This window comes from Labrus mixtus, chromosome 21, assembly GCF_963584025.1.
Source record: "Labrus mixtus chromosome 21, fLabMix1.1, whole genome shotgun sequence".
Taxonomy (NCBI): domain Eukaryota; kingdom Metazoa; phylum Chordata; class Actinopteri; order Labriformes; family Labridae; genus Labrus; species Labrus mixtus.
Genome location: NC_083632.1, coordinates 23938805 through 23965034, shown reverse-complemented (window position 1 = coordinate 23965034; position 26230 = coordinate 23938805). Strand labels below are relative to the sequence as shown.

The 26230-nt window shown below is 40.1% G+C and overlaps 2 protein-coding genes across 4 annotated transcripts in view; one reads left to right on the top strand and one right to left on the bottom strand.

The window, feature by feature from the left end:
* LOC132955005 (myosin-binding protein C, fast-type-like) overlaps positions 1-16163 on the top strand; it is a 24147-nt gene extending 7984 nt beyond the window's left edge. The window contains exons 3-28 of the mRNA XM_061027603.1: positions 5211-5279; positions 5365-5513; positions 5940-6057; positions 6163-6211; positions 6378-6437; positions 6562-6728; positions 6905-7037; positions 7657-7781; positions 7871-7976; positions 9253-9419; positions 9735-9900; positions 10060-10166; positions 10263-10292; positions 10394-10536; positions 10950-11109; positions 11190-11294; positions 11558-11746; positions 11865-11999; positions 12268-12435; positions 12618-12706; positions 13288-13483; positions 14304-14443; positions 14534-14693; positions 14819-14955; positions 15165-15351; positions 16027-16163. Of these exons, the coding sequence (XP_060883586.1) occupies positions 5211-5279; positions 5365-5513; positions 5940-6057; positions 6163-6211; positions 6378-6437; positions 6562-6728; positions 6905-7037; positions 7657-7781; positions 7871-7976; positions 9253-9419; positions 9735-9900; positions 10060-10166; positions 10263-10292; positions 10394-10536; positions 10950-11109; positions 11190-11294; positions 11558-11746; positions 11865-11999; positions 12268-12435; positions 12618-12706; positions 13288-13483; positions 14304-14443; positions 14534-14693; positions 14819-14955; positions 15165-15351; positions 16027-16052 (3281 nt within the window). The 3' untranslated portion in view covers positions 16053-16163. The remainder of the gene's footprint in view (positions 1-5210; positions 5280-5364; positions 5514-5939; positions 6058-6162; positions 6212-6377; positions 6438-6561; positions 6729-6904; positions 7038-7656; positions 7782-7870; positions 7977-9252; positions 9420-9734; positions 9901-10059; positions 10167-10262; positions 10293-10393; positions 10537-10949; positions 11110-11189; positions 11295-11557; positions 11747-11864; positions 12000-12267; positions 12436-12617; positions 12707-13287; positions 13484-14303; positions 14444-14533; positions 14694-14818; positions 14956-15164; positions 15352-16026) is intronic.
* Positions 16159-26230, bottom strand: LOC132955006 (testicular acid phosphatase homolog). 3 transcript variants are annotated; one of them, XM_061027606.1, is made up of 13 exons: positions 26046-26225; positions 25730-25832; positions 25416-25523; positions 24233-24328; positions 22009-22095; positions 20861-21016; positions 20498-20596; positions 18697-18792; positions 18150-18282; positions 17803-17885; positions 17599-17705; positions 16688-16869; positions 16159-16489 (listed from the first exon to the last, which is right to left on the bottom strand). In XM_061027606.1, the coding sequence occupies exons 2-13, from the start codon at positions 25733-25735 to the stop codon at positions 16380-16382; spliced, it is 1263 nt and encodes a 420-aa protein (XP_060883589.1). In that variant the 5' UTR covers positions 25736-25832; positions 26046-26225; the 3' UTR covers positions 16159-16379. The 3 variants fall into 3 exon arrangements, with proteins under 3 accessions (XP_060883589.1, XP_060883588.1, XP_060883590.1); XM_061027605.1 differs by having other exon boundaries at positions 16159-16869; positions 26046-26230; XM_061027607.1 differs by having other exon boundaries at positions 16159-16869; positions 25416-25530; positions 25740-25832; positions 26046-26228.

The following is a 26230-nucleotide window of genomic DNA, read 5'->3' as shown; positions in this document are numbered from 1 at the left end:
GTTCCTTCAAAAGTATCATTTGAGTCTAGGTATTATGTGGTAGACCAGATGTCACATAATATACAAAGTGTTTAGTGGACCTTGGTCCATATTTGAACATTTTCTGAATACTTCAATTTGGACTGAAACTGCATTATATAAATCTTTATTGTTCAATTACAGATGTTCTGGTACCATTTTATTTCCTGATACCTATTAAGACATCTAGACATGAGTCACCCCGATACCAAGTGCCCATAAAAAACCACTGCTATTAAAAAATAAACATAATATAAAGGGTGGAAAGTACACTGAATGTGTTCCATCTTTGACTTATATTACACTCTCTGCTAGCACCACACTTATTGTTGTTTGCTATTGTCACACAATATATTATTGTCACACAATAATATACTTAAAAAATTCATTTTGGGGTCTTATTTGTTATGGTATTGGATTGGTACATTGGTTTGCATACTCGCCAATGCCCTGTAATGTATTTAAAATTGTATCAGAGGCTGATACCAATACCAGTAAGTATGAATGACGTCGTTGCTTGCTACATGATTGTATCTGTGAGATCACATGAAGATTGCTGCTGAAAGGAGCTTGAAACATTTTAGAACTTTAAAGCAGCTTCTCTTGGCATATGCAACATCTTAAGACTTCAACACAAAAGGTTGTTGAGAGAAAACAAAGATCTGACCAAAGGGGTCTCAACTGAAGTTTAGAACTGCTAGTATCTGTTAATACTACAGAGAGGTTGCTGACAAATTTTTCTGGTTATGACTACCAGCAATACAGAATGTGTTTCCCTACATGAGGAGTGCTGCCCATCCCATCTGTTACTTATGATACCAACTCCTTTCTGCCTCTGTCCCTTTGGCAATTTGAACAATAAGCATGGAAACACAGCTGTGGTTCATGTTAAACAGTCATCTTAGAAAAATGGCAGCTGTTGCTGCTCACATGCCAAGTGTCATCTGATGTGATGTCCCTTTCATTGTTGTTCCTTTACTTCATAATGCTAGAGGTGCAGCGAAGTCATCCAAGATATTATAGTCAACACATCAATGCCTCCAATTGGAACAAATTCTGCGTAATGTCTTATTCTTCATCACAGCTGAACTCTTTTAATCTCAAGCTTCTTTCTTGGTAAAATAAAGGCTAAAAACAATAAAATAAAAAATCCTGTTGATGGTTTGCAAACGTTATATGGTTATATGTCCACAAAAACAGTGTGATTCATAAATCATTTGTCTGAAAATGTTGGGGTTGCACCACAACTCAAGTTTAACGAGTGAAATTCAAGAGATGTGACTCATGTTTCCAGCCAGTCACTGTCTGCCATGGTCTTTCAAGGGCACAGCTCCCACAGCGATACATTGGACACCCACCCTGTCTGGACTGATTAGGAGTAGATTGGATGAAGAAGGGTTGTGGAAGTGCCAAGACTTCAGGGATTGAAAGGCAGCTAATGCCTGCGGTGCCCTTGACATGTACTGTATGTAAATTGTCCTGTAGCTACTATGCTCAAGGATGGACTCTGACATATAGCTCTTTTTCCACTTGTACACCTGGTTGAAGTGAGAAGGCCGTAATCTTCACTTGTGGAGGAGATAGTCATGACATAACCAGGAGGCATGGCAGATGGCCAAATTATCCATTATGGCTGCTTCTTTTCCAGGCTTTTGGACCAGGGGTTCGCAGAGAAGTGTTCAGCCTCGGACCCCTCTAGATGACATGGCTACTTTTTCTTCTCACAATATGGTTTCTATCTTGGGTAGGCCAACTGCTGAGCGGAAACTTTGCCCTGAAATCTGGCCTGCTCAGTTATGACTCAAGCATCCAGGGTGAGCTTATTAAATGTTAAGTTTAGTTACATGTCATCTCCATAAATTCCTTTGGGAATGGGTCCTGTGATGCTGGTCCTGTATCAACGCTTCCTGTTGTCCATTTATCTCTTTCTACCATTTATGAGCACATTAAATCATCTCTGTTGCTTGTCAAGAGTGTCCCAGTTAATGATGTGTAGATGTCCCAGTCGGGGGTCAGACTGAGGTCTTTCCCATATGTTGGAAGACAATGCAAGCCCAGTGGCAAAGCACAACAATCCCACTCAACAAGTGTGAACCCTATACAATTGACCACATTCATGTGATGGCTATTTTACTCTGACATCATGCTCAAGATGGAATGATAAATTCTGTAAAAATGTCATACAGCTGTGTTTCAGGTTTCTTGTCAAAACACAAATAAATAAGAATAGTTATGATTTTTCTACTTCTAGATAGAGTATCTAACTTAAATGATAATCGGTAGTGAATATCCAAAGGGATGGGGGGGGGGGGGGGGGTATATTTTAAGCGAAAGAAAGAAATGTACTTACTTTTTAAAGTCTGTTAATGTTAGCATCTAATATTTCTAAGCCTAAATATATGTGTTGAAGGACACACAATAGATTGTGTAAATGCACTAAGAAATCAGCCAACGATAGCATCTGCTTGATAGTGTCATAGGATACCACAGGAATTGCATACATTTTTAGCTAACATTACTCTCAGCTACTGCAGTGTTGGGATGTTAGCTTATGAACAAGGTAGACTATGTTTACAATTAAGCTAGATAATTAAAAATAAGTTTAAATTTCATTTTCTTTTTCTGTGATATCTTGGAACACTGTCAGTCAGTGTTGTTAGCTAAGAAGTTATTGAATGCTATGAGTTTTTTAAATGTGCTGTTTTATCTTGAAAAAATTACCCATTGTCACTCCAGATTTTGCTCTTTCTATTGTCTTGGGTTGTTAATCAAACGAGAGATCGGGAAATTATAAGTAGTAAGCGTGTAGGAGTTGCAAAGCAGTAACACAGCAGTACAACATAACATGAGCATCTTTAGAGGAAAATGGCTTGAATATGGTCAATAGGAACGTCTCATGATTGTTACTGTTACTGAGCTTGTTTTCTCTCCAAGCAAAACACTAATTTTACACCTTGGCACCTTTAAGCATGGTAGCATTGATAGCAAGTAATGCTAATCCAATGGCAGCAGCTGAGTATAGTTTAGGGGTAAAGCAAAGTTCATATGACATGTAATATGTATCCAACTTTAGCCATGGGAACTGGTTTATAGAACGTCCTAACTGGCATTTATTGCTAGGCATTATTTGAGAAGAGAATAAAAAAATAAATCTAGCAATCAAATGATTAATGACTGTGTGAAATTGGTTAAATATAGGGTAAAAAAAAATAATAATAATAATAATAATAATAATAATAATAAATGTCTTCCAAAATGTAAAAAGATCCAAACATTGTATCCTGGTTGCTATGCAGAGTTTGTGGATGTAAGTTGTGCAGAATCATCAACACACTGTTAAGTTTTTAACACAGAAACAATAGATTTTAGTCTCAGTTTTATATGTTTGTCTTTGTTTGATCCCCAGTCTCCAACTCTAGTGTGGGAATGACACCCCAATGATTTTGCCATCAATGTTTCTATTAGTGGAATATCTGTGTGGGAACAGCTTATCATACCATGGCTCTTTAAAGCCATACCCGTGGGGGTGTGCAGTGTTTTAGGGGGGATTATCATCTGTTGGCTAACTGCACTCTGTACTGGGGAACTTAGTATTAACGTAGTAGTAACCAGTATTGCTGATGAATGTTACCAAGAAGTAGCTGCTTGAATCAGTTCTCCAAACAAAAAATAGTACACATTCCAACATCACATCCTAATTGATTATTAAGGCCCCCCAATGTTTACAGGTTTAGTATGGGGTAAAGTAATGAGTCTTTTCTGACAAACAGCAGATCAGTCCAAAGGAAGTAATCAAGATAATTTCAATTTCTTCCAGGTTTGGTGATTAAAAGCCCAGTAATCAACATATTTGATTACTTTCTGTTGTGATTGATAACAGTCATGATCTTACTTTCACGTATAAGACCCTGTTTTGATTGCTCTACATGGTGTGGCGTATTAATGTAATATTAATACAACACAATAATCATTCTGTAATTCATTCTGCCTTGTTTTACCTCATGAGTTCACTCTGACTTATGGCACAGTATAACAGTGAACAGTTATACTTCCATTTGTTAATCCAAACATAATTTTTTAGTTTTTCTTTGGGGGGGGGGGGGGTTAAGGGAAACTGAAGGCACAGTGTGGGCCTGTGTCAATTTACAGCATGCTAATGTGCTTTTAGGAAATGAAGATGTAAGCATCCCATGGTTTGATTTTATATTTAAAGAGGAACTAGCATCATTAGAAACTAATGTTAATGTTAAATATGCATTGTTTTCTTATTTACATTCTAGTATTTGATACGGGAAGAAAATTCTGATGTATGGAGGTCAACAGGTGCTACTTGCAAGAGGGTTTATACTTAGCTCTATCAGAGCTCATTACCACATTCTGGACCTTCTGATTGTCAATGATACTTTGTTGAGTGATTATGTATCCCTGGAGCTCCTGCTTGTTTGGATACATGAAGCGTCCACATCGCTCTCTTGTCCTTGAATGTGTTTTGAGCTGAGAATATGAAGTGTTTTTACCAGTCAGATGACTTTGTCCTCTGGTATTGAAGAGGCATTCTGCATTTTAATGCATTAGATGTGATAATGTGGCTACTGTATGGAAAAAGAAAACATAAGTCAAAAACAAGGTTCATGGGTGTAAACTTATAATGACCATGGATATGAGGAATTTATATTTTTGTTTTAATTTCTCACAGCCACTATCCATAATGAACAGCACTTTGACTAATATTAAATTTGAGCTTTGTGTCAATGCATTTTCTTTTAGATCTATTGCTTTTTAGTTAGGACAGTCTGATACAAAGCTTTATCCAATCTATATGTGCTTAAAATCCAAAGCTAATTTGCTTCTTTTTAAAAAAAAATGTGTGTCCTTTTATGTTTGAGAAATATATTTCTTTAAACTTTTCCATTTCCGACTTTCAGTCCTTTTTCTGGTTGGCTGCTGCTTAATCATGAAGTAATTCTACTATAACAGAATACACTGTTTGCACTGTATCAGGCGGTGAATGCAAATGTATTTCAATTTTCCGCGGTTGTTGAAAAAATGTCTTGGCATTTTCTTGTGCACTTTTGTTTCTGGCTTCCTGTGGATGTTGCCAGTGGCATGACAGTCTTTTGTAAGTGTTTGTTTAACTCAAATCACCTAAAGGGTTAGGGTAGTGTAAATATTTTTTTTCTTTTCCTTTTCAGAGCTTGGGTCGACCGAGCTCTCTGGGCTCTTCGTCGAGAAGCCCCCAGAAAATGTGGTCGCAATTGCAGGTCAGAAATAATCGATGGAGCGATCCAAAACGTGCAACTTGATCACATAATGTTACAGGACCTAATTGTTGTTTGTGATTGGAAGGATCTGATATCACGTTCACTGCCAGGGTTGACTCAACCACCCTGACTAGAAAACCAACCATGAAATGGCTGAAAGGGAAGTGGATGGACCTTGGCAGCAAAGCTGGAAAACACATGCAGTTTAAAGAAACTTACGACAGAAATACTAAGGTGTGTGATAGACACATTGACTACAAGGGAAGTGTTTCCATTACTTCATTTTCAAGCACAAGACTTCAGGTTTTCACATTCTGCCATCGTGATTAATTAATTTATTCATTTATTTTGGACAGAAGTGATCACTTTTGGATAACAGGGACTCTACACAAACCTTAGTCTCTCTTTTTTTTTATTACAAGGCACCTTGGAAGCCGCATGTCAATCAGAGGTTGCCACGCCTCAAAACATACCTTACTTCAATGTACATTTCCCTCTTAATGGCATACAAATTTACAAAATAGACATCAACCTGTGTCGAAGAAGACTTGAAAGTATAAGAAAGATTTAGTGTCACTATGGAAACAAAAAACTATTTTTACACAGTCTGAATTGGAGAATACATAAATAAAGGGTTAATGAATCATGTCCTTCCACCAGATCTATACTTATGAAATGAAGATCATCAAAGTGGTTCCTGGAGATGCTGGGGGCTTCAGGTGTGAGGTGACGGCTAAAGACAAGTGTGACAGTTGTACCTTTGAGATTACCGTTGAGGGTGAGTGGAAACATACTCTGACCTGCGTAGATGTCCACACATTCCAGATTTGCCCTGATGTTTTGATCTGATCCAGCGCTAATGTGCGTCCTTCTCCCGTTACAGCTGCGCAGCAGGAGCAGCAGGCCGATATTTTGTCTGCCTTCAAGAGAGCGTAAGTTCCAGCCAGTCTCTCTGCAGCCTTCGTCTTAATACACTAGAGGGAATGCACATTGTCTATTTGTAATCCGCACAGGTGGTATATGACAGTATAGTAAATTCAATGCAGATATGCCTGCTCTTGATTTCACTGCTGTATATCTCTGTTTCCGTCCACACAGGGATGCAGGAGAGGACGAAGGAGATCTGGATTTCAGCGCTCTGCTTAAAGCAACCAAGAAGTAAGAATCTGATTGTTTTTGAATTGACAATGAGCCAGTTAAACAGTCAGTTAAATGGTTTCCTTTCCTTTTTGTTTCTCTTGTTCCATTTACATACAAACCTTTTTTCCTTGACCGACTGAAGGAAAAAAAAAGTAAAGCAGGAACCGGAAATTGACGTGTGGGAATTGCTTAAGAGTGCTCATCCTAGCGAGTACGAGAAAATCGCTTTTGAGTATGGCATCACCGACCTGAGGGGCATGCTGAAACGTCTGAAGAAGATGAAGGTTGTCGAGCCCAAGCACAGTGAGGGTAAGTGAGGGGAAAAGTAGGGAGGTATGTGAAGTTTGTAGGAAAGGTATTAGGAGGGGAGATCCTAACATAGGGGAGGGGGAATGGGGAGGGAGAAGTAACCAAGATGTTCACAATGACACTGGACACAGAAAACAGCTGATGAATTGTGCATTCTTATTTTTCCCTCTCTGCAGCTTTCCTGAAGAAACTCGAATCTTGCTACTCAGTGGAAAAAGGGAAGAAGATTGTCCTGAGGTGTGAGGTGTTCGATCCCGACGTCCAGGTCAAATGGTTGAAGAATGGCCAGGAGATCAAACCCTCAGCCAAGTACACACACACACACACACACACACACACACACACACACACACACACACACACACACACACACACACACAAACACACACCAAATATGATCCTCTTGATGGCTGTTTTTACTGTCAATTTTTCACCATTAGCCTCATTCAGGACATTAGCTTAATTAGTAAGTAGTCTTGGGCCTTCCCATCAAGCGTAGATGGACTTAATGGGGAGTGTTTTAAAAATATCCTTCTAAATTTATCCTAGCCACAAAGTCATACTTTGAAACGATGCTGCCATCAACACATTTTATTTTAAGCCAGTCATGGAGCCTCCCAGAGGGCCAGGCAAATCAGCCTGCCAGGACATCTTAGGCCTCATGTTAGATATGCAGATCCCCCTCCAGGACAGACAAACACATTTCTAAGTTTGAATGTGAGAACAATCAGAGGCTCAGGTGAAAATGTTTAAAGTTGGTCTATGTTACAAAAATCCAGCGAAATCCAAAAAAGCGCCTTTCAAGTGACTTTTAAATGAAAACTTTTTGATACTAATATTGTGCAACATTGTCAACAGCTTCATATTAAGAAAATTTCTGCACTCTGATTGACCCCGAATATGTCTCTTTAATCCGTCACTTTTCAAGGTATGTCATGGAGGCAGTGGGGAATGTCAGAACACTCACCATCAATAGGACTTCCCTGGCTGACGATGCTGCGTATGAGTGTGTGGTCGGGGAGGACAAGTGTTTCACAGAGGTGTTTGTCAAAGGTGCATCATCTTTATTTTGACAGTTTTTCACATTATGTAATGTGATTGGTATGAATTTTTTTAACACTGCTGGATTCTGCCCTGTCCAGAACCCCCGGTGACCATCACCAAGCTGATGGATGACTATCATGTGGTCGTTGGAGAGAGAGTGGAGTTTGAGATTGAGGTGTCAGAGGAGGGCGCCCACGTCATGTGGTCAGTAAATGAGCCCAATCAAGCATGGATTCACATGATGTCACGTCTTTATTTCCCCTCAGAAGCTATTCAGAAATGTTTATAATAATATTGACTTTATTGCTCTAAGGGCCCAAAACATAGTTTGACTTAAGTAAACACACATGCAACTAGAGAAACCCCAGGCAGTCACACGATCCTCCTCCTGAATATGTCAACAAATGTGCAAAATTAAGAAAAAATACTGCAAAACAAAAAATGTAACACAAATCCACAGTGTCCTCTGCTTTTTAAAATTCAAATACCATAGCACATTACATTGAAGGGATAACTCTCAATCTTTTTTTTTGTTAGGTTAGGCTTGCAGAGGCTCACAAGCCTGAGCTGACTTCACCAATATGCCTCTAGTTATCAATCAGTTTTCAATTTGTTTAATTGTCTGTGGATTTGGCAAAGAGGGATGTTTGACAAGCTATACTAGTTAGCAAGCTCAGTGTTTAATTTATTGCAAGATAAACAATAAAGTCATTAAAGAACTCATGGGCAGGGAATGTTACAGCTGGAGAAGCTGGATCTGGGCTCAGCAGCCTCACAGAAGCTCCCACTGGGACTAGCACACAGGTTTGTAAGAGGTAAGGAGAGAAGTGAAACATGAGAGTAGGGCCTGAGTCAGATCTCAACTCTGGTGATCTGTGGGTTCTGCGTTAAGCAAGGCCAAACCTGACAAGAAAAAACACATCTTATTACTGTATTCTGTGTCATCAAACTGGCCTCTGTCTGTCCACCCCATTCCCCTGAATAAGGTTGATTTAATATCTATTAGATGAAAAGTAAAACCAGAAATACTAGCTCACTAGTATTATAGTTCCCAACTGTATTGACAATGATCTTAAGAGCTAAAAAATATAATGTTGACATGAAGGCCAGACATCTGACACGGTTACTTCTGAATGGTGCTTAGATGTTTTATTAATATCATAGTTCTAATAATGATAGTTCTTCAAATAAAACAACATTGCATTGAGCTCTCAGGGCCACCGTATTAAAAGTAATGAATGCATTGCAAAAGGAGAGATGAAAACCCCCGAGAGATTATGCAACAATGTCAAGTGTAATAAATAATAATTCTATTCTTCTGTTGAACGAAGCAGTGATATCATTTTTACATTTTCACATGATTAAATGTGAGGTAGATTAAAATGTTTCAAAGTATTCTCAGTGTTGGAGGTTCTGCAGTTTGTTGTTATGCGTTTTTCTAAGAACGCTTCATTTATATCCTTTCTTTTTTTTTAACAAGGTATTTTGAGGAAACAGAGCTTCACAAAGACAAAGACTCAAAATATCGATTCAAGAAGGACGGAAAGAAGCACACACTGATCATCCAGGAGGCCATGCTGGATGACATTGGAATGTACCATGCTTGGACAAACGGGGGGCATACTAAAGGAGAGCTGGAAGTGGAAGGTACTACTGGCAGATATCATATTCAAATCGATTTGATTAAAGTGTTAGCAGTATTAGAGGAAATAAACAAACCAATAAATCATTCACCGTTTTTATTCTCATTGATTTATTAAAAATCTAATTCTAAACAGAGGAGTCCAATTGTAAGAGTATTTACATGAAAGCCATGTTTTTCTGTCATTGAAATGTTTGCCCTCCATGCTGACGATGAATCTTAATGACTGGCTCGTAACACCTCTTTACAAACTAACAGCTCATGGTAGTGAATGTTGACATTGTGAACTCTTCTTCTGTGGTGTCTGATGTCTCCCTCAGAAAAACAACTGGAGGTCCTGCAGGACATTGCTGACCTGACAGTCAGGGCTACTGATCAGGCCATGTTCAAGTGTGAGGTGTCCGATGACAAGGTCACAGGAAAGTGGTACAAAGATGGAGTGGAGGTCCTGCCGAGCGAGCGCATCAAGATGACTCACATCGGCAGGTACACGGACACATGAACATCTTTAGAACCCTTTGTAGGATATTTGTTAGGATATTATTATTACCGAGGATCAAACACACACATTATATAAATCATCATTCTTTAATTCATGAGGCAGATGTTTCCCCTGCATTGTCTCTCCTCCGCTGCTTGTTTCAGGTTTCACCGGCTGACTATTGATAATGTGAAGCCTGAGGATGCCGGAGACTACACGTTTGTTCCTGATGGATATGCTCTGTCACTTTCTGCCAAACTCAACTTCTTGGGTGAGAAAAGACAGAATGATTACAAGGGTGGCATCATTCTTCCATTAATCATGAGCCTGTGTAACATTCTCAAATCTTTGTTGTCTCCTTAAACAGAAATTAAGATCGACTACGTGCCAAGACAAGGTAGGGGGCCTCAAAACGCCTCACGTTATACATAATAAATCAGTCGTGTGCATATTTTTACGTGTCAAACTCACTTAAAAACAACCTTTCAAATGAACCAGATCCTCCCAAGATCCACCTGGACACATCTGGAAACATGGTGTCCCAAAACACCATCATTGTGGTGGCTGGCAACAAGCTGCGTCTGGACGTGGAGATCTCAGGAGAGCCAGCACCCACCGTGGTTTGGTCAAAAGGAGATAAAGTAAGAGTCACTAGTCACATGATGCTCATTCAATATGTATGGCACGCCTTCTGCTTGATTTGAAGTACGATGTTTATTGAGCAGTACAGGCAGACGCTGCTAGTCTTATCTTCAACATTGAGGATATAAAACCTTAATCCAGCTGCTGAATCTTTTTTTTTTTTTTATCCTATTTTGGAACGCTACAAAAATGATCAGCCTATTTGTCAATTTGTTCAAAGCACAGTGCTTCTACCAAAGTAAGGTTTCTGACCCATTTAGTCATTCTCACCCAGATTTCACCAGACACTTCTCAATCCCTGGGCCAGAGGTCAGCAGAAAAATGGCAGCCATGTGAATATGTTTGGTCATTTTAATGACTAATACAAAGTAACCCCTCTTGGTGCTTATTGCTGTCATTTCCTCTTCCTTAGCCAGTTACAGAAACTGAGGGGCGTGTAAGGGTCGAGTCCAGGAAAGACCTGAGCTGCTTCGTCATTGAGGGGACAGAGAGGGAGGATGAGGGCAACTACACCATCTGTGTCACCAACCCTGCTGGAGAGGACAAGGCTGTGCTGTTTGTGAAGATTGTGGGTAAGTGAAGTATAAAGTCAGCAGGTATCTTCTTTAACTGTTCTAAAGACTTCTCTAATGTATGTTGTTATCCTTTTCAGATGTGCCTGACCCCCCTGAGAACGTGCATTGCACATCAGTGGGAGAGGACTGCGCCTCCATCGTCTGGGAGCCCCCCAAGTTTGATGGTGGTGCTCCTCTTAAAGGTGATGGATGGATTTGGTCTGAACCTTTTTCAATCCAAACTTTTTTTATTGTTTTTTGCACAGGAATATACAGTGTTGCAACAATTACCAAAGTTAGTGCAAAAAGTTCTGTGGTCCATATCCCTACCCAAACCCACCCCATCCCTTATAACCGTAATTCCCAACCCACCCATGTCTCCCATCTGCACACACACACACACACTGAACCTTTTTTATATGTAACGTCCGCTCTATGTGGGATGTGACTTTAATTTTCTCTTCAGGTTACCTCATGGAGAGGAAGAAGAAAGGCTCCTCCAGGTGGACTAAGCTCAACTTTGATGTGTACGAATCGACCACATATGAGGCTAAGAGGATGATTGAAGGCGTCATGTACGAGATGAGGGTGTTTGCAATCAACAGCATCGGCATGTCTCCGCCGAGTCTCAGCTCCAAGCCCTTCATGCCTCTTGGTATGTAAAACGTCCATCTTCATTCCCTCTTTTTTCTCTCTGCTTCTCCGCCCTTTGGGCATCACCCATCTTGAGTCACCCAGTAATTCTCCTGAGTGTCCCTTTCTGTCACCCTTAGCCCCAACGAGCGAGCCAACGCGTTTGTCAGTGCATGATGTGACAGACAGCACATGCACCCTGAAGTGGCTCGCTCCGGAGAGGATCGGAGCCGGAGGCCTGGACGGCTACGTCATTGAATACTGCAAGGAAGGAGGTGATAAGAAAAAGAATAATTCCAACATTCATGGACCATTTAACAACAGTTTCAATTCTAATTATAACTAAAGGACATTTATTTAACTGCTGGAGTTAATCGCTTAAAAAAAAAGTCTGCTTCACTCATAAACTTAATAAGAGAATAAGTGTATTAAACAGATAATTTACAATCGCAATGAATATGTGTAATGAAAGTTTAGAAACATCATAAGCAATTGAAATCCCACTGGCTGTGATTTACAGCATGTAATTGTCTTTTATTGCAGACACTGAGTGGGTGGTGGCAAACCAGGAACTGTGTGAGAGGCAGGGATTTGTGGTGCGTGGCCTCCCTGTTGGAGAGAAGATCGACTTTAGGGTGGTGGCGGTAAACATGGCTGGACGCAGTCCTCCTGCGTTGCTCGGTCAGCCCGTCACCATCCGTGAGATCACCGGTGAGTCTCACCCTCTCCCCCCCCCCCACCCAGACTCAGACATGAGCAGACAGCTGTACATGGAAACGTATCAGGGATTATGTACCATATCATACACTGTCATGGAAGTTTTCAGCTGCTTTTTATATGTCTAATTCTTGTGAGTACAATATATTTAACTAAGTTGTCTTTTCCCGCTTCAGAACATCCTAAGATCCGCCTCCCACGTGACCTGAGAACTAAGTACATCAGGAAAGTAGGAGAAAAGATCAATCTGGTCATCCCCTTCCAGGTTAGAAACAATCTGTCCTGTATTCTCTATGAACTGCTGTGTTAAACTGTACTATAGATATAGATAGAGATATATACTTTAATATTAACTACCAGTATGAAAACTGTAGGGTGGGGGAGGGGAAGGGGGGAGGGGGCAGTCCACAGGCAGCAACTTTTACATCTCATGCAAGAGAACCAGAATGTATCATTATTTTAAACTGTTGTGGTTAGATAATCTGTTTTTACTGCATTGATTTTGATATTTCTTATGACTGCCTATCATTAGTTTAAAAAGATGTAGGAGTGTTTAATCAGTTGAGCATTTTCTAAAAGAGAAAATATAAATTGTATTTTTATTTGTATTATTATTTTCTGTGGGAGTGGTCTTCTTATCATCCAACTTAAGTGTGTGAGAAACCCTCTGGCAGCTGTATAGAATCAGAGGCCTTTAACATACATAATGTTTTGTTAAGTACTGTATTTTAGAAGTCATCACATTAGAAGTAATCATCAACCACATGGTTCACGTTTCCCCAACGGTCAATGCCTTCAAATAGTTTGTTCTTCTCTTGACCAATGCATGATTTTTTAATCTCACAGGGTAAGCCTCGCCCGATCGCGACCTGGTTCAAGGACGGTAAACCCCTCGACGAGAAGATGGTCAGTGTCCGTAACTCAAATGTTGACAGCATCCTCTTCATCCGCTCGGCAGAGAGGGAGCACTCTGGAAAATATGAGTTAGTGCTGAAGATTGAGAATATGGAAGACAGAGCCTCTATTGAGATCAGGATTATCGGTGAGCTTTTTAGGATCCCTGCAGTCAAACATGGACATGATCAGAGTCTTTCAAAACAGATACTTGTTAAAAATGAAGAGTCTTGCAAAAGCAGAAGTGCTGATTCTACGTCTATACTGCAGTAAATGTAAAGTAAAGAATCTTAATGTACTCACAGTATACAAATAGAAATAACACTCTTAAGGTAACTACCAGCCATTTTTTGTATTCCTTAGCTCACTGAATTTATAAACTTTTAGACCTACTGCCATCTCTCAATCGTTTGACCTCTCTTCTCCATTCTAATTTTTACATACTTGTCTTTTTTGTTTTAAAGAGCACCAAAGGTCGTTATTTTTGTGATTTGTCCGTCATGTTTTACAAGCAAACATTTTCCTGGTAAAATTTTAAATTAGGGTCACAATATTGCCCTTTAACTAGTTGTTTATTAGCATGCTAATAAGTAGCGTACCGGCTGCTAAATAGTAATTATTGAGTGCTTATGGGTACCTTTCTCTCTATTACTCTATAGCTAATAGTTCTCTAACTAAGGGTTTGCCCTCAATACCCTCCTAATAACTGCATATTGATATTAAGTTAAGAAGTTGTTGGATGCTAACAAGCGCTTAATATTGACTAATAAGCAGCCAGTATGCTAATAATTAGCATGCTAATAAGCAGCTTGTAAATGGTGAATAATGTGATCTTAATGTCTTAAGTGTTATCGTATCAGCTTCAAGTTGCATAGAAAACCTGAAAACTTAACCATAGGACAACAAAGATGTGTTTCCACTTTGTTACTACCCACACTTGATACTGACGATTATATTCATCCATTAAGACTTGCCCGGACCTCCTCAGAACGTGAAGGTGACAGAAGTGTGGGGCTTCAACGCTGCTCTGGAGTGGGACCCCCCCAAGGATAATGGAAACTGTGAGATTACTGGATACACGATCCAGAAGGCAGACATGAAGACCAAGGTGAGAGATCTCCCTCACAGTAACCTGCAGCTCAACAACACTTTGTGTTTTTTTCATTTAATCACGTCACCTGTTTGACCCTTCCTCCAGGAATGGTTCACTGTTTATGATCACAACAGACGGACTAACTGCACAGCGTCAGATCTGATCATGGGCAACGAGTACATGTTCCGTATCTTCAGCGAGAATCTCTGCGGCCTGAGCGAGGAAGCGCGCATGAGCAAGAACACAGCCGTCATCACCAAGACAGGTGTGACAGAGTGTGTGACTGTTCAGTACAGTGCACGTGTTTGCTTGTGCCTCTTATACCAGTGTGGTAGCTTCTTTCTGCTGTGATGTATGTTGATGTAGACTGACTTTTTCCTTCTTCCTTAGGCCTTGAGATCAAAAGGAACCCATACATAGAGAAGGACGTGTCCTGTGTGCCCAAGTTTACTCAGCCCCTGGTTGACAGAACCGTAGTGGCTGGTTACAGCACCGCCATCAGCTGCGCCGTCAAGGGCTTCCCCAGGGTAAACATGCATGTAAAAGCAGACTGTGGAGTGTGATTCATTGGAGGACGCTTATAGTGCCGCTGGTTATGAGGAAAACTGATTGATACTGCAGATCAGTATGGTACAGCAAAGTAGTGAAAGGCCAAACAGACTACTACAAAACTATTATTTTATCTAATGTAAGATATCGATTCATTGTACTTTTACTTTTAAATTACTTTTCATAGCCAAAGATTGTCTGGATGAAGAACAAGAGGGTCCTCGGTGAAGATCCTAAATACTTGATGCAGAACCATCAGGGTGTGCTCACCCTCAATATTCGCAAGCCGAGCGCCTTTGATGGAGGCAATTACACTTGCAAGGCTGTCAACGACCTGGGCGCGGATGAGGTGGAGTGCAAGCTGGATGTTAGAGGTGAGAAGAGAGGGAGAGGAGGGGCTTGTAAGGTGGGAGGCAGACGTTTGGGGAGGGACAAGGGGAAAGGAGGAGCCCCTGTAATTTGTTGAGTGGAATCAAAGACTGTATGGACAACATGGCAGCTACCCAAACATCATACCAAAATATTTGGAGCCCCCCTATTGAATGGCTGCAGAAAAGGTTATAAACCGCCCCTCCTCCATGTGAACAAGATGGGACATGGGTCAAACTATAAAATCAAAATAGGCGCCCGGTTTCTGTCACTAAAAGCCAGTTCTTGTCATGCTGATTTCTCACCTTTCTGAGACAAGCAGTTTTAAAGAGTTATTTGATGCCATATGCAGAGGGGGTGTAACACAATGATTGACAGCTCTGTTGACCAAAGGGACCTGCAACACTGTGTTCACCGGATTAGCAAAGTAGAGGAACACTGGTGAGAGAAAACGCAGGCGCGTCATCCATCTTTATATACAGTCAATGAGTCAAATTAAGACAACAGGTGGTTGGTCAGTTTGGATTTTGTAGTTCAGAATCTCATCTTGATGCACAAAACTGAATTGTTTCTATGTGGATAAAAAGAAAGGATGCATTGATTCTCATTACAACATGTCATTAACATAACAGCTATCATGACTTTTTGGCCAACACATCGTCTGCTCTGTTCTCCCACAGTTGCTCCAGATCCTGAAAAGAAGTGAAAAACCGAACAGCAAAGAATGTGAAATGATATGAACCAAACACTGAATGTCAGTATGTAAAGCATGCACTGTCAAGAGTGAATCCAATAAAATTTAGTCTTGCCTACTGAAGGATTTTGGTCACATTTTATTTCTCTGTTAAAATATTTATGTTTTCATGTACATTCTTCATATATTTTTTTTCAAAACAAGAGCTCACCAACACCTCCTTACACCGTTAATCAGGATCAAAAATATAAAAAACACAAGACACATTTTAATATTTAGATATTTTTTACAGCTGAGAAGCCCCTCTGTATTTTGGCACATATGTGACAGCAGTCAGCACTACACCTCCCTGGAGTAACTCGCTCTCCTCCTGCGGATAATCACTCCTATGCTTAACAACAGCGCCACTGCCAGGAGACCCACAGCCACTGCCAGAGCAGGCACAACACCTGCAGGGGGACAACAATCCTGTTAAGGTACATGAGAGTGTGGAACATTTGGTAGATTTCCAAAAGCCTTCCTATTTTTAAATCAGACAATCAGTGCACATGATCCACAACATCCTTTCAGAAAGTGTACACAGGTACACATGCAGAGACGTGAAGCCACGACGATGCACATATGTGTGTATGTATAAACAACTTCACCTGCACCAGACCATCTTGTCCTAAACCCACACTCAGCTTCCCAGTCGTCTGCAAACACATCCTGCACAAGCTCATCGAACAGAGACAAAGGACAAGGGTTCAAACCGTTGCATCCAGGGATCGGGTTTGGGTGGGGGTCGTGCCAGGAGTCATTATGGTAATGCAGCTCCAGCGAATAGGAGCTGTGTATACATTGGGATTAACACATGAGATGATTCTTAGTTGTTGTAAGTGATATGTTAACGGTTTAAAATACAAAAGTTATGTTTTAATGTCAGTTATTCAATAAAGAGTATAACAGCACAGGGACAAGCCTATCACTCAGCCTCACATGCTCTGAATACTGTTTTCATGTCTTTCCTAGATTACCATCCATAGTATATTATTTTACTGGTCATACAGTAAATAGAAACATACAGAAAAATGAACATAGTAGCTGATCTGTGGTAAAAGTAGCAACAATAGAAGACACTGTGCGTTGTCAGTCATGTAGTGTAACTAGTTGTGTTGGTGGAGCTAAATAAATCATTAAATAACAACAAAAGCTGTTTTACTAGAATTGTTTACTGATGTCTAAAAACAATATCACACTTGAGGCCATGCTGTTATCCCGAGTATACGCAAGGTTTTGATATCATAGCCCTGTTGCCTGTTGTTGTGTATATATGACCGAATCATAACAGCACTCTGTCCTGTTATTCATTACAGATTAATTGGCCATTGCAGACCTGGTAATATTTTTTTAAAGAATTGAAAAGTACCAGAAAAGTCCTCCCGAAAAAATTGGTTTTGCTGAACAGGGAACTGCAATATTCAAAGTGTGTTGTGATTCGGCCCTCTGACCTAGATCGTGTCATTAAATATGAAGAGATAAGGATGCACATGATGTGAAGATGGCAGGACGTCATTACCCATCATACTCCTGGTAGAACTCAAAGAGTTGACAGGCGGCGTACGGAGTAAGGAGGCCGTTGTAGACGTCCAGAGCCGCCTGGAGGGTGATGAGTGTAGAGTCATGCTGCAATGAGAAACAAACATCACAGCGCTAACAAACGGGGAGGCGAGCGGATGTTGTGCAGCTGTTGTGAGATGGATTTAAACCGTTTTGAACTTACAGCGGAGTACATAATGAATTTGAGAGGGCTCCCTTCCTCCATAGCTCTGGAGAAATTCCTCAGGATGGCGTTCAGCAGCACCCCTGGTTAATTAACACATCAGTGTCAACAGTGCAAATGAAATTTCCCCACACCAACACAATCCCTTTGACCTTATTGAGCGTCTTGTCTTAGCACTGTAATCATCTTAGTCCCATTAGCTCATATGTGCAAATGTGCTTTTGGGAACTCCGGCCCAGCATAAACAAAGCCTCGGCCAGCAGTCACAGCATTAAACAGTCTGCTCTTTCTAATATTCCTCTCACAACACTGCTTTTAAATTAATTGCCTCTAATGTGAGTCCTCACCTCCCGAGAGCCGGGCCTTCTCTTTGCGCTTGTGACTGAGGATGCTGAACATGACCTCGAACGATGCCACTCGCTTCAGGGTGTCCAGAATATCTTGGGTGGCCCAGCGTGGGAGAGTCAAGTTATGGATCCTCTGCACCAAGACATAACATCCATTACACTGCAACACACTAATAATCACATTACACAGAATATAAATGGTAACAATAGGGCTTTAAATGGCTGTATTTCATCGTTTCTATTATCCTGTCTATTATCCCTGTCCTATTTTTAGAGCTGGTCTGAAGATAACAGATGCTCATTTTGCAAGTGTGAATGAGCACATTCAACCTGGCCTAGAATCCACCTAAATCATAAAGCTGTAATTACTATTTCAATGTCTTACTGTGTGTATAAAAAAAGATTTCTCTGTGCTTCAGCACCCCTCCTCATTTCTCTGCTGATTCTCTTTTTCTGTTCGACTCCGACATAACTGTTCTGCTCTCAGTGTTTGTATCAGTAACTGAAGCATTACAAATACAGAATATGGTTCAAATATCAGGAATACCTGACAGGTGAGAGTGTCGTAGACCCTCCATATTTTTTTGCCGACCAGTTTGGAGACCGGGTAGCCAGTATGATTGGCAAGTCCTTCCACAAAGTACTGCACAGAGAGGGGAAGAACATAATAACATGACAAATAGCTCATCCCCTAATTGTGTTTAAGTATACAGATAGTAACTTTAAAATATCCCATAAAAATAGAATAGAATAGAATTACTTTACTGATCCCAAACTGGGAAATTGTGGCGTTACAGCAGCAGGTTATCCAAACACACAATATTAGCAAATAAACACAATATAATATTAAATACAAAGTAAATAAGCACTAAAAATATCAAAACTAATAATGAGAATATATACAACCAAGACTTAACTAAGCATTACTAGTCTTAAATAAGAACGATTAAATACAACACTCTTAGCTGGAGGTAGATGTAACTGTGCAGAAACAGAGTTGTAAATGGACAGTAGTGACATGGGGAGCTGTCCAGAGCTGTGCAATCAGTGATACATAAGTTAAGTTGAAGTTGAAAAAAAAAGTTGAAGTTCTGCGTTTAAGCTGGCACTTTTATACCTTTTTTTCAAACATTTATTTATTCTCGAAAGGACACTGAGGTTTCCCTCATTTACAATTTTACGCGACAGAAATAATTGTACTTGCCTTTTATGCGATTGTTAATGCACCAAACACACAAACATAGTTTGAATTCAAGAGTAAAAAGTAGTTCTATTAATTATTTATTTTTTGGACTGACTTTTCCACTGTACACCAAAGGTTCCCAAGCTGGATCACAATATAAATATTTAAATCTTGAGGGTTGTAAGATATTTAACAGGTCCGGAAAAGGGAAATTGTGCAAAAAATATTTTTATCAATATTTTACAGCTTAGGACTCTTAAATATGTGATTCATGACAAGTGGCCAAAACCAAACAGTGCCCTTTTGTACCAGGTCAAGAGCTCCACAAGATGGAAACTTCTAGTTTGCGTTCAAATCTTCATTCTAGTTTATTGGTTTATTAGCTTATTATATCTTTTTAAATGGAAATCTTCGGGTTTAGGTATTATTTTTTAAAGCACTGATAGAAAATGACTTGTTAGAACAGACGTTGCAGACATATTTGGTTTTTTTTTTATGGATAAGGAGGGTTGTTTGTTGTTGTAAATCCATCCTTGATGAAAAAGGCCTCAGTTCTCCTGTGTGACTTGCAGGTGATGTGCCTCCAGCAGAGGGAGTTAAAATTCAATGCAGGAGGCCCTGTGCTGATCTCAAACTCCACCTTAATAGGCAACACATGGGACTCAGTTTAATTAAAACGTTTTCATTGTAATTCTTAATCTAATTCAGTCTAAGCGTTAATTAGCGTCTCTGAGAATGTGAGAGAAATTGCACTGTGCAGCTTTTTCGAGGCACTGGAGTCACCGTGCCTGAGAAAAAAAAATCACTGCAAGGACACGATGTCTACGGCGTCACTAACACGTCCACTGGAGGTGCTGATCACATTGGCACCATAAACTGTGAAGTATATATTTCACTCTGCTGAGAAATGTGCTTTTCACAGTGTTTGTTAATTTACAAATAAGGGCATGGATAAGCAAAGAGAAACAGCTGAGGCTTACAAAAAGAGAATTAATCACCGCAATTTTGATTATATAATTCTGTCCTGGGAAAAACAAGAGCAAGAAAGCAGGTTTTTTGTGATTTTCAGGTACATGAATCACTACAAAGTGATGCTAAACTGTGATTAGAGCCTTCAGGTCATTTAGGATGAGTTATTCAGAGGACTTCCTCTGTGGTTTCTCACCTGGTGAGCCCTGAGGAACCTCTGGTAGGGCTGACTCTCAAATGTCTCTGACATCAGAGCTCTGAACCTCGGACAGTCTTTGCCCGGAGACCTCAGCAGCTTCAAAAATAGAAAAAAGCAACAGCAGAACATGAGTGGAAACAGCACACGTTTACTTCAGCTACTGCAAGTCTTCTGCGCACAATTATATGTCCATTTCACACTTTAAAACAGGAGGGCACGCCAGGTACAAGGTGGAGGTGAACACACAAAAACAAAAACATGGAGCTGCAGAGAGAAACTCGAGTAAACTTGGAGGAAATTATATTCTGCTGTGTTATGTGTGTGTGAGAGAGGAAATATTTATGTGGCTCTGCAGCACACCTTGTCCTGGGCTCTGGGGATGGTGTGCACTGGAATAGGCCGCCAAAGTAACTGGGGCATGATGGGAGGCGGGCGTCTGGTTGGCGGGAACATCCCTGCGAGGCAGGCCTGGGCGCTCATTAGAGTACGATCGTAGTCGGTGCTCTGGACGTAAAACTGGTGAAAGAACAAACATAACATGAGTTTAAAATGTTTGCAGGTATGCGACATGAGACTGATTGTGTTTGATATCAGATGGGACTCTCAGGCTTTAAATAAAAAGTTCAAATGCACTCAAACTCATAAGGATTGCATTTGAATCCTTGTACATTCTCCTGTTTCTATTTTTATTGTAATAAAGATGCAAATAAATGCAGCCGGCACGCTGTAGTGTATCATGAGCTGTCTGTATTTTTCTCAAGTCAACCGAGGTATTCCCTTAACATGAAGAGGAGGGGGAGTCAGAAGAAGATCCAAATAGATGAGAGAGGGAGGGAGGAATAAAAGACCCTTCTCACTGTGATCTCTTCTGACATCAGCCTTCGCTCGTCTATATCTCTCTGTCACCCGGTGTCAGGTTTTTGCACACAGTAAATCACACTGATAAGGTTGGATGTTCCTGTGATGCCGAGAATGCTTTTTTTTTCTCCCTTTCCCTTTTTTTTGCAGCCCTTTTGTCAAATTAAAACAAACATGGCAGCACAGAGAAAGGTAGGGGACAAGTTGATGGAGAGTTGGGCGACAAATCAACCATGACAAGTAGTGAAGAGAGTTGTTACTTTTTGGGTAATGGTGTTATTTAAGAGAGGAGGGAGAGGACTGTCCAAAGGGAGGGAAAGGGAAAAAAAGTGAGGGAATAAAAGCCTAAATCATATCTTCATAATGACTGTGCTGAGCATGCAGCCCCAGGGCACACTGAACCAACATGCATGCTGCCAACTGCACTGTACACGAAGCCCAGGGGCAGCATTAGCCCACATGTAACAGTCTTAAACAGGCCATGACAGTGATATCACCCATAGGAGTCATGCTCATTAACTTAATGTATGTTGTTACAGCTATTCTGAAGGACGTTTTGCCACACGTGAAACACATTTTGTACGTTGCACACTTGACAACATTTGGTGGCTCTGACATAAACAGACATATGTATGTAGAAATACACCAACCTCTTTGTTGTTGTAGTCTTCACTGAGAAAGTTTCCATATCGCCTCCTCAGAAAGCTGCCCAGCTCAAACTGTTGTTTCATGCCCAGCTGGAAGGAAATTTGCAGCACCGTTAATTTTTGTCAAATCTGACCTTTAGTTAAAGATTTGTTAGATTTAAGGTCAGATTCAACATTTTTTTTTTTTTTACAGAAAATAGCCCGTCTACAAGGACCCATAAAACCAGGATTAATAAATATATTCACTGTAAATTGACTAACTGCTTTAGAGCAGAACAATGTCACAATAGGACATTGTTTAATTCAAAGTTTGCATTAAGTTTTTCTTCCATCTCAAGACGGAAATTGATTTTTTAAATGTTTTTTATGCTTTACACATCACAAGTGAAATACTGTATACTGGTCTGGTCTTGATGTTTTTTCTAAAACAATTTAATTTCTTTAAGCTACATTTTGTTAATATATACAGAATATACTGTTTTGAAACTCTGGGCCACCATACCCAAGCCCTGAACAGCATTTAACAGATATTTGAGTCTCAATTCATTTGAACAAGAACTTGATTCAGCGCCTGAAGGTAAGTTCATGAAGCAAAAAAAAGAAAAAAAAATCTATTCATTTTAATATTTCAGCTTTTGCAATCAATTGGGCCCAAAGAGCATAGCTATTAGCATTTCCTGTAGCCCCATCTCTCAGCCTCCATTTTCTCTGGGAAGGAACTCAGATTCAGCTATTGGTTAATTTTATGCCTCGCCATATTTTAAAGAGCTCATATTATGCCCTTTTTGGGGTTCGTATATTTAATCTATGTACCTACTTTTGTACGTTCACAATAGCTAAAGTCCGACAAAAGTGTCTGTTTTCATGTACTGCTCCTCCTTGCTCCCTCTCCGCTCTGAGTCCGTCAGCTACACTCTGCTGAGCCCACACTGCAGAGCCCCACGTGGGCCAAGTCTGCTCTGATTGGTCTGCCGATCCGCTCTGTCGTTATTGGTCAGTTGCTCAGCACGGTTCTCGGAAATGTCACGCCTCTTTTACCATATTGGGAATGCAGCCACTGGCTCTGTCCGAGGGGAGCATAAACATTAGCACCTTAGCACTACTGTGCTAATGCAGGCTACGGCATATCGTGGGCGTGCTACAGAAGTTAACGGGCGTGCAACATGAGCTGCTGGGCTTGCCACAACGAGCCAATGGGCTTAGATCAGTGATCTCACACTGACAATGACGTCGGACTGACAAATTTTTATCGAGGGGGGCTAGAACCGAGCGTTACATGCGGCTAATGCTACAGCTAACAGGAGGACATAGGAGAAGCCGCGTTTCCGAGGACTTTGAATTTTTGCACATAGATGTGCCTAAACATGCACAGGACACTTGGAAAACACACTAAAGAGCATATAAAACCAGAAAAAGAAGAATATGGGACCTTTAAGGTATAACAACATATTTATAACAGACAGCTAAGCCAGAAAAGGTAACATTAACCTTAACTAATGCTACTGTTAGCTAGGAATATATGTATTTTCTGTCATCGCTTGTAACACCATTGAGTACTTGCGTTAGCTTGAATATAGCTTAATGCTAACTGAGTCAGTCAAAGGCCTGATGTCTCTTTAGATTTTCACAGTTACTTTTCTTTGAAGTTATGATAAAAGGCTCAAATAGCTAAGCCCCAAACATAGCATTAGCATGAAATGAATTAGCTATCACTGTTCCTAGCTAACTTCAATTAGCATCACAAGGGATTTGCGCCTCTCCTATCATATATCATAACACATTTAAACTTAAATTGTGAGCGAGAATGTGGTAAAGATTAGCTGTTGTCAAACGATAGCTAATGAGTCAAATATGTATATTCCTATAAGACCTGATGTCCCCACAGAGTTTCTCAGTCCAGTTTCTTCTTTTTCTCAGTTGTTTTATAACTGTGATGCTGTTGAATAGAAAAATAAGTCAGAGTCCCAAAAAAATATTTTAACAGAGTTACAGTACAAAATTGTCCTGCATGAAAACATGTTGAATTCTTAATATTTACAGTCTGTGGTTGAATTCGCCTTGAAGCTTGGTGAACTTCCTTTGAACTTGATATAAATAGTAATATGATGGATGATTTTATGTATGCCAAAATCCCAAGTCTTTAATTTGTGCTTGTTTTGTCAGCCAAATCCTGCTTGATAAAGTAATAATGAACTGGCACACAAACACACATAGTAACATCCTGTACCTCAGTCAGCTGTCCAAAACCCTGAGCCCACACTTCCTCCCCATGAGGGTCTTTGGGATATGACTCAATCGGCGATCGATCTCCGTGTCGGAACACCTTAAAAGTCAAAACACATTATATCACATGGATTCAGTTGGGACGCCATGCTGCTGTGAGTGACAGCCATTACACGGTGTACTTTAAGGGGGGAAAATACAGTCTGACACAGGAACCAGAAATAGAAACCTGTGATCTTGGACAGTGCAGTGATGATTTGAGGCACAGAAGAGTCATTTAGACGATGACATTATACACTGATTCAGGTGTATTATTAACCTGAGTGACGTCACACAGGCAAACTTCACAGGATTATGGACATGTGAGTCACTCCTGTAAAACCAAACGATCCTACAAAGTCAGGCCAACAAAGATGTGTTTTGCTTTTAGAGATGTTTCCTTTTTTCTTTTTTTAAAACTAACTGTCCTCAAAAGCACAAATCTTCTAAGTACTGAACTTGACAAAAACAGATCAAAAAATAATGCAAAACCAAATAAATGACCTTGCAATAACAGAGATTACAAAGAAACTGTTTAAACAGTTGACAAAGACTACTTGTAAGCTAGAAGTAAACTTAACTATACTGTTGTACACTGAAAATACAACAGACAGATTATTATTGCAATACTGCAAGACATACATTTATATCAAAGACTACATGTATTAAACGTGTTTCAGGTCACCGTTTTTATAAAAGGTTAAATATTCATACAAAATGGTCCTTTGATAAAAATAACATTTGTGCTTTTCTCTAAAATCCTCAAACTGTCTTTTTCATTCCATCACTGCAAGACAGATATGCAAAGAGGTTTATGAACAAAGCTGCAGTGTCTGAGAGAGATATGCTCAAAATTGTTGGAGTTTGGGCTCAGAGTAATCCTTTGTGACATAATATGTGTAAATATAGTAATGCTCAGTGAGCAGAAAAAATACAGTGTAATCAGCAACAATGCACAGTAATGTCACTCTTTAGAGATGTGAAGTGGCTTCAGGATGAAGCTCACACTCCAGCGTTATATATACTCCAGATGTATAAACATCTTAGCATGCGATTACACAGCCGGAAGAACGCTTTCATGAAAAACAGCTACATGGTCAAAAAGTCATATGTGCACAGGAAGGAGAAAAAAAACATGACACACTTACAGCAACGACGAACTTCAGCACTCGACACTCAGTCAAGCAGATGCAACAGAGGAGGAGTAAACAGACCAAACTTTCCTGGAACGTTCTCATCTTTTGGCAAGTCCAGCTCTATGTCCTTCCAGACTTCTCCTGCTTGTGTGTGAGAAAAAAGAACACAAAAATGTAGTTTTTCAAAGTCCTTTATGTGCAGAAAATAATAAATGATTGTACATTTTATCAGACAAAACAACACTTTAATACTGTAGTCCATATATATGCACATTCAATCCAATGCAGTACATCTGGTGTTTTTAGCAGATAATGTACAAGCACACATGCATTTACCTCAGCACAGTTCACACATTTTTTCCTCTCAGTCACGCAAATTGCAGAAAGAAGAAGCAGACTGCTGTGCATGAGCTCTCCTTGTTGTCTCCCCTGAGGACATTTCAAAATACATGAGGTGAAAAGGTCAGGAGTAGAATAGAATGAAAACTTGTACTTTTTGGGCTAAAAGGTTGCAAAATGTGTGTTCTTAATCTAATAAGGATTATATACCTGTTTCATCATCTTTTTCTGTGAAATAAAGAACATGCAACAAAAAAGATGTGCAAAGAAATAGCAATAATGTAAATAAACAAATGCACTTACCTCAGCACACTTGTTCGCACATACTTCTGCCTCAGAGTTGCAAGTGCATACCCAAACCTGCAGTTCAGCCCAGATTGACATTAAGTGCTTGTTGCAGTAAAGGAAGGAGGGCTTTTATAGCCCTCCTACCTGACCTCGTGTCTCTCTCTCTCTCTCTCTCTCTCTCTCTCTCTCTCTCTCTCTCT